A 6,473-nucleotide genomic window follows, 5' to 3' on the forward strand; every position below is an offset into this window, starting at 1 on the left:
CGTCTTCGTTGCCAGAGATCTGATAACTTTTCAATATCCAGTAACACGTTGCTAAGATTACAAACATGTGTCACTCAGCCTGATCTCAGTGACGTGAACAAAGGAGGAAGGATTGCCATAAGCAACATCCTAAATGCATTCCTGTTAAAATTTAGTCCTAAATCACTGCACAAAATGTGTCAGGTTTCCCGTTGTTTCTGTGAATTATTGTCAACAAAGAGAGCTATTACCCGTTTACGATAACAGCCTTGATTGCATTGTTTGTGCTTTGGATTTCCTTGATTAGATGGCGAGTTTATCTCGGAAAAGTGTTAAATCGCAAAAACCATGCTGGGTCAACAGGAGTGGCTCGACTGAGTAAACAAGCCAAGCGATCGTATCGATGTTGTGTTTCATTGACTTGATCTGTTATTTCTTTGGGTTTCCCGTGGGAAACACCATCATTGTGCGGGATTGGTAGTCAAACGTACTTAAGGTACAAAAATAGAAACGCCCCTTTTCACACCCATTCGACAGTTACATGATGTGTGACACCTATTTGACGACAAGTTGCAAGTGAACACATGACAAAGAAATAGTAAACTCTCGTGCATCGTTGATCATTATTATCACGGGCAGCGCTTTCAAATTTATGTGTCAACATTTCACTGCTTTGATCCACTATATAAGAGACGCAATCATTTTACAACATCTGAGCTACAGGAGAAAATGCAGCGCACAAGACAACCGTGCCGACAGCTAAATAGTGAAGGGATAAAGAGCGCTGCACTGTGTTATCTCTTACCAGTTATCAGCGGAAGGTGCAGCATCATAAGCGCAAAATGTATTTTTAAAGCAAAAGATAAAGATTTGGGCAGGGCGTGGACTTCTATTTGCAGCAAACGTGATTCATGCGACAATGCTATTTCAGGTCAGTATTTATTGGAATACCTTTGTTTCCGAGGAAATTTGGAAAACATTTTAAGTATCAAAAATGAAATTGAACGCATTTGACTGTGCTGTGTTTCAGGTATCCACAACGCAGCGTTTTTCTTTAGCGCCATTTCGAGCCAAGAGAAGAAACACTGTTGCATCAACGAAGAAACAGACGATGAGAGTAGTTCTGGCGATGACATTCCAAGTTCCATGACGCAACAGTGGCTCGAAGGGAACTTGACGAGTATAAACAAATCACTGTGCCCCGCAATCTCATACTGGGTCGCGTTGACTACAATAAATGGCGCCCCTGCCAGCCCAATTTCGGTTCACAAGGCCCTGCTAAATTGCGGACTGGATGTCACAGCAACCCAGGTAACGAATGTCGTATCTTTCTTTGAGAGCTCTCCTTGAGATGTGTCTAGCAATCCAATGTAAAGCGAGATAAAAAGAAAAGGAACAAGCACAATCACAGTGCTGCAGGTAGCAAAACAAATCGTGAAAATGTTCTGAGACATTGTCCCATTTAATTTGTATTCGACAGGTGCAGTTCCAGGATGGAAAGGAATCTCCAGCCACGGCAGAACTTTACAAAGTGTTCAAAGATCATAAAAATCCTTTCATGCGAGACCTTGTGAGATCATCTTACAAACACTCCTACAGAGACGAGGCCAGGAAGCTGATCGGTGAGGATTGCTTATGCACCCAGGAGTTAGACGATTGTGGCAGTGAAAACGTCGTGCGAGTGACCCTGGTTAATCAGAAGTTTCACGCGTTCTTGCTGAAAGCAATCGAACGTCTGACCGCGGCAAAGCTACAACTGGACAAATTTGGCTTCGAGTCCAACACGGCGACGTCGCAGGCGTCCACCAGCCAGCCACCGTGCGACGACGAAAAGATGCTGTCAAATAAACTCGCAATCCTGGTTAACGATATAGCAATCGCCATGGGAAAACTTGGCTATGCTACCTACAGAGGAAAAATCTACAAGAAAGATCCCAGATCCACGTTCACGTTTTCATACAAGTGCGAGACAAGGGCTTTCGTAAACACCTTGGCCACCAATGAGCAGTTTAAGTCGCGGATGCTTCCGCAGATGAAGAAAATCATTGACCTGTTGTCGGATCCTTATTGTGAGCTGTTTCGACCACTAACCGTGGATTACGATCTCATCGAAGTGAACAACGGCGCTTGCTGGTCATTGAAAGGAAGGAATTTCGTCGAGGACGCCATCGAAGAACACCAAATAGGCAAGGTATCACCCAGAGCGTTTTGCCCGTACGAGCCAAACCAAATTCCCGACGCAAAATACTTTCGCCAGATTTTGGAAAACAGTCTCACTCCTGACGACGTATGTGGCTTCTGCGAAGAGTTTGTCAAACTCCTAAACTACAATAAGAAAAAACACAAGGACAAGGTGTTGTGTCTAGTCGGAGACGCTAACAGCGGCAAAACAAGCCTGTTTTTCCCGATCCTCAGCCTCGTACATCACGGAAACGTAGCCACGGTTACCAAACAGCGTGCCTTTAATAAATCGATGATTACGCCATTCACCGAGGTCATATTCTTGGACGAGGCTACGGAATCAACCCTAGATATCGACGACTGGAAAACGTTGACACAGGGTGGTTATTCCGCACACGACGTGAAGTATCAGAGGGCAAAATCTTTCATCAACCGCTGTCCCATGTTGATAACTTGTCAGAAAAAGCTCGACTTTGGACCGTCTGATCAACCCGCCATGGACAGAAGCCCCAGCACCTCACCGTTCAAGAGACTGGCGAACCCCACAAAACGTGCGGCTACTTGGTTGAAAAAGCACCCAATGGAATGCCTGATCTGGGCAACATGAAAAGCCCAAGAGACACAACATCGTGAAACCGACGAGGAGGACCAATCAGAAACAGACGAAGAGCGTTCGTTGTACGAAGACGGTGCCTTAAAGCAGAGCGAGAAAGAAGCACTACAGTCGGTATCGTTGGAGGAGATAATGACCGAGAACACCGCGCCAGTTCCTGTAGAGGACCAAGACGAGCAAAGCGACTCGGAAGCTTCAGATAGCCAGTCAGATGCCAGTCACGCGGGTGACGTCTTGTACGCCCTTGAGGAACATCTCAGAGGCCTGCAGCCAGATAGCCTTCGTCACAGGCAGGTATTGCACATGCTCCAGACCGAGAGGGCCAAGAGGCACAGAGCGGAAGAGGACAGAAAGGAGCAGCACAAACGGCGCAAGACCCTGCTCAGAACTAAGGGCGTGTCCACTCAGAACGCGGAACTCATCTCCTCGAATCCCGAAGAACCGTTGCCTAGTGCAGTCACGAGGGAACTGGACCGATATGAGGAGGAGCAAAGGCAAGCCCGAGAGCATAAACGCCGAGAGGCTGCGAGAATAGCATTCGAAAACGCTTGGGTCCGGACGACGGAAATAGAGCTCAAGGAGTGCTATGACAAATTGCGAACGAGCGACGAACGTTCCGTTCGCGCCAACCTTAAGGCCTACATGCGAATGCTGTCCGAAAATCTCAAAGATCATCATATGTCGCTGGGCACGTATGGCACCGCCGAGGCCTTGGCCGAGCGGAAGCGAATATGCACGGCACTCGGCCTGTTGAGTGAGAACAAGCAACACCTCGTCACGAATGTCTGGGAAAGGTTGCCGGTCATCAGTCCTGAGGAAGACACAGCTCCCGAGCAAGGTGTTGGCCAAGATCTCCAAGACGAGAACGAAGACGAGGACGAGGAAGCCATATTCATAACTCCCGTCCCAAGTACTCGGGCAGATTGCAGCAGGAAACGGAAGAGACACTCAAACAGTCAGGGCGCGAGTAATGCGGCGTTCAGGACAAACGCGATAACAAAGTACTTCAATAAAAAGAAAAGCGTTAGTCAATAAAGTAGACGTGATATAAACGTCTGAGTAATGATTTTTAATGTCTGAGAACCTGAAACATTAGACTTTTTTTTGCCAGCGTCAAAGTTCAAAAGTTTTTTCTTTTAAGTTCATTCAATAAAGTAGACTCTGACGTGATGTTAATGTCTGAGTAACAATTCCTTTTTTTCGTGTTTCGTTCATGTCTGAGAATCGGAAAAGATTTCACTTTTTTGCAAGCGTCAAAGTTCAAAAGTTTTTTCTAAAGTTCATTCAATGAAGTAGACGTGATATAATTGTTTGAGTAATAATTTCTTTTTTTCGTGTTTCGTTCATGTCTGAAAATCGGAAAACATTACACTATTTTGCCAGCGTCAAAGTTCAACAATTTTTTCTAAAGTTCATTCAATAAAGTAGACGTGATATATAAATGTCTGAGTAATGATTTCTTTTTTCGTATTTCGTTCATGTTTGAGAATCTGAAAAGTTCAAAAGTTTTTTCTAAAGTTCATTCAATAAAGAAGACGTGATATAACTGTCTGAGAAATGATTTTTAATGTCTGAGAATCGGAAAACATGACATTTTTTTGCCAGCGTCAAGTTCATTCAATAAAGTATACGTGATATAACTGTCTGAGTAATGATTTTTAATGTCTGAGAATCGGAAAACATTACACCTTTTTGCCAGCGTCAAAGTTCAAAAGTTTTTTCTAAAGTTGATTCAATAAAGTAAACGTGATACATGTATAATTAGTCCAAAATTTTTTTAAAGTTCATTCATCCTAGACAAACTTAATTGAATGAACCCTCTTCTTCAAGGAATCGGCCGTCCTTCCCTCTTGAAAAACGTAGTCGGCATCTCTTAAAATAGCTGTCCACTGACCAAAACCGTGCCTATCAATCCCTTGCTTGAGACAATCGTCCTCGTTTGACGTGAATTTTAACATTCGACGATGATTACTCTGCATCACTAGGCGATTTGAGGGCGGGGAAACTTTATTGGGGAGCGCGTTTTCCGATTGCGTACACTCGACGGCCGCTTTAGAACTAGACATTGCACCGCTGAATCTTGTGTTGACTTCCCTATCTACTTCCGACCCTTTGGTACCCTGCAATTTTTGGAGACACTCGAGAGCTTTAACGGCAACTTCGCGCGATCTCCGCTTCTGATAGTGCACTTTGGCAACGACGGAGCTATGCTTTTGGTCTTCACACAAAACTCGGTGCTCTTTGTCGTCAAGCGCGTCGAGACTTTGCGTCTCGACGATCTGGCGATAACGCGTGGGGTGAATGTATTTGCCGATTGCGTCAAAGACCAACTTGCTCATCTCGTTGCCCAATTTGCTGTGTTGTTTTCCGCTTTTGGTGACCAAAACAAAATCGCACTGGGGTTTGAGCAAAGGCCTCACGAAAGTTATGTAGCCGTCGAGTATTTGCATGCTCGTATCAGTCAGAATTACAGAATCAAATCCGTACTTTCCAGCCGTCTTAAAGGTTTTCTGATCGATGAAACCCCCATTTTCCTTTGCTGCCTTTACCATTTCAACCGTGAGATACTGATAAGTCATGGGACGCGATCCTTTCACTTTGATGAACAAGTAGGTGGCCAAAAATTTGGTTGCAAATGTCAGGTCCGAGGGATTCACTTGCCCGGGGTCATTTTGGCACGTTTTCACGGTTTGTTCGTAGCGAGGCAAGTGAAACGACACGACTTCTAAGAGTTCTTCCATGGTGGCCCAATGACCCCTGGCCTCTAATGTTTCGACGTCGAGATCTTGCGTCCATTGCAATCTCATCATCTTCGCCACTGTCTTGCGCGCTCTCTTGATGTACAATTCCGTGGCAGATAATTTTTCTAAGACCTCCATCCGATGCCCCGTTGACCTTTCTGAAGTCGATCAACTCCGAAATGGCGTCTATGTAACCCAATCTCCCGCCATGTCCGAGCTTGCACTCCTCGTGTAAATAGTCGATAAACTTAAACAACAGGCTTGGAGAACACAGGCTAAAATCCATGACTTCGACATTTAATTCCTCCTCCTCTTCGCAGCAAAACTTGAGAAATTTCAAGCATCTATTGACAATCTGCTGAGCGGGACGATCTTTCTTGTAACCGCCGCCACTTCCAGCAAGCCAAGTCGTAAATTGCTCTCCTATTTGACTGGAAGATGAGAAGGACGGCATTGATCTAGCGCCGGGTTTTGAACGCGTATTAGGCGACGATACATCATCGACAACTGTACTCGAGGCGCACGATTTCGTTGGCACTTTTGAAGAGTTGCGGCAATCTTCGAGTCTACGCGGGGTTTTCGTCGAAATAAAAGAACCAACTATGCTTGTTGTTGACGTGTTTTCCTACCCCGCGTTGGCTTTGAAATCCTTCGTGTTCGCACAGTTGGTCGGGCAATGGTACAAACTGTCGGAATCGTCTTTTTCTAGGTGAAGACGTTTTGGTTTAGGCTGTGCACCATCGATATTAGACCATTCCTCTTGTTTGCTTGACTCATTTTTCGTAGTGAGAGGAAATGAATGCATTTAAAAGAGCGCGTTCGTTTGTCTCATTCAACAAAAGCCGATTTTATAACACCGGGAACTAACCAATCGAACCAGCAAGAGAATTGTTTGTGTATTTTTGAATTTGACGCAACGCGCCCATAATCGCTATTTCGCAAAATGTTTTGGATTATTG

General features: G+C 44.9%; 2 protein-coding genes across 2 annotated transcripts; one reads left to right on the forward strand and one right to left on the reverse strand.

Moving 5' to 3' along the window:
• Positions 1 to 708: 708 nt before the first annotated feature.
• LOC138057682 (uncharacterized) lies at positions 709 to 2,767 on the forward strand. Its single transcript, XM_068903615.1, has 3 exons — positions 709 to 910; positions 1,010 to 1,290; positions 1,460 to 2,767. Exons 1-3 carry the CDS (start codon positions 709 to 711, stop codon positions 2,765 to 2,767), a joined length of 1,791 nt encoding a protein of 596 aa, XP_068759716.1.
• A 1,799-nt stretch (positions 2,768 to 4,566) lies between these two features.
• Positions 4,567 to 5,583, reverse strand: LOC138057683 (uncharacterized). The gene has a single exon (XM_068903616.1). The coding sequence runs from the start codon at positions 5,581 to 5,583 to the stop codon at positions 4,567 to 4,569; it is 1,017 nt and encodes a 338-aa protein (XP_068759717.1).
• Positions 5,584 to 6,473: the final 890 nt, after the last annotated feature.

Source organism: Montipora capricornis, chromosome 7 (assembly GCF_036669925.1).
Source record: "Montipora capricornis isolate CH-2021 chromosome 7, ASM3666992v2, whole genome shotgun sequence".
NCBI lineage: Eukaryota > Metazoa > Cnidaria > Anthozoa > Scleractinia > Acroporidae > Montipora > Montipora capricornis.

Bases quoted from the DNA above. Each gene is read 5' to 3' on its own strand.
- LOC138057682 (XM_068903615.1), top strand. From the start codon at position 709: ATGCAGCGCACAAGACAACCGTGCCGACAGCTAAATAGTGAAGGGATA. The intron at 911-1,009 runs GTCAGTATTTAT...GCTGTGTTTCAG, and splicing joins ATGCGACAATGCTATTTCAG to GTATCCACAACGCAGCGTTT. The intron at 1,291-1,459 runs GTAACGAATGTC...TGTATTCGACAG, and splicing joins TGGATGTCACAGCAACCCAG to GTGCAGTTCCAGGATGGAAA.
- LOC138057683 (XM_068903616.1), bottom strand. From the start codon at position 5,583: ATGATGAGATTGCAATGGACGCAAGATCTCGACGTCGAAACATTAGAG.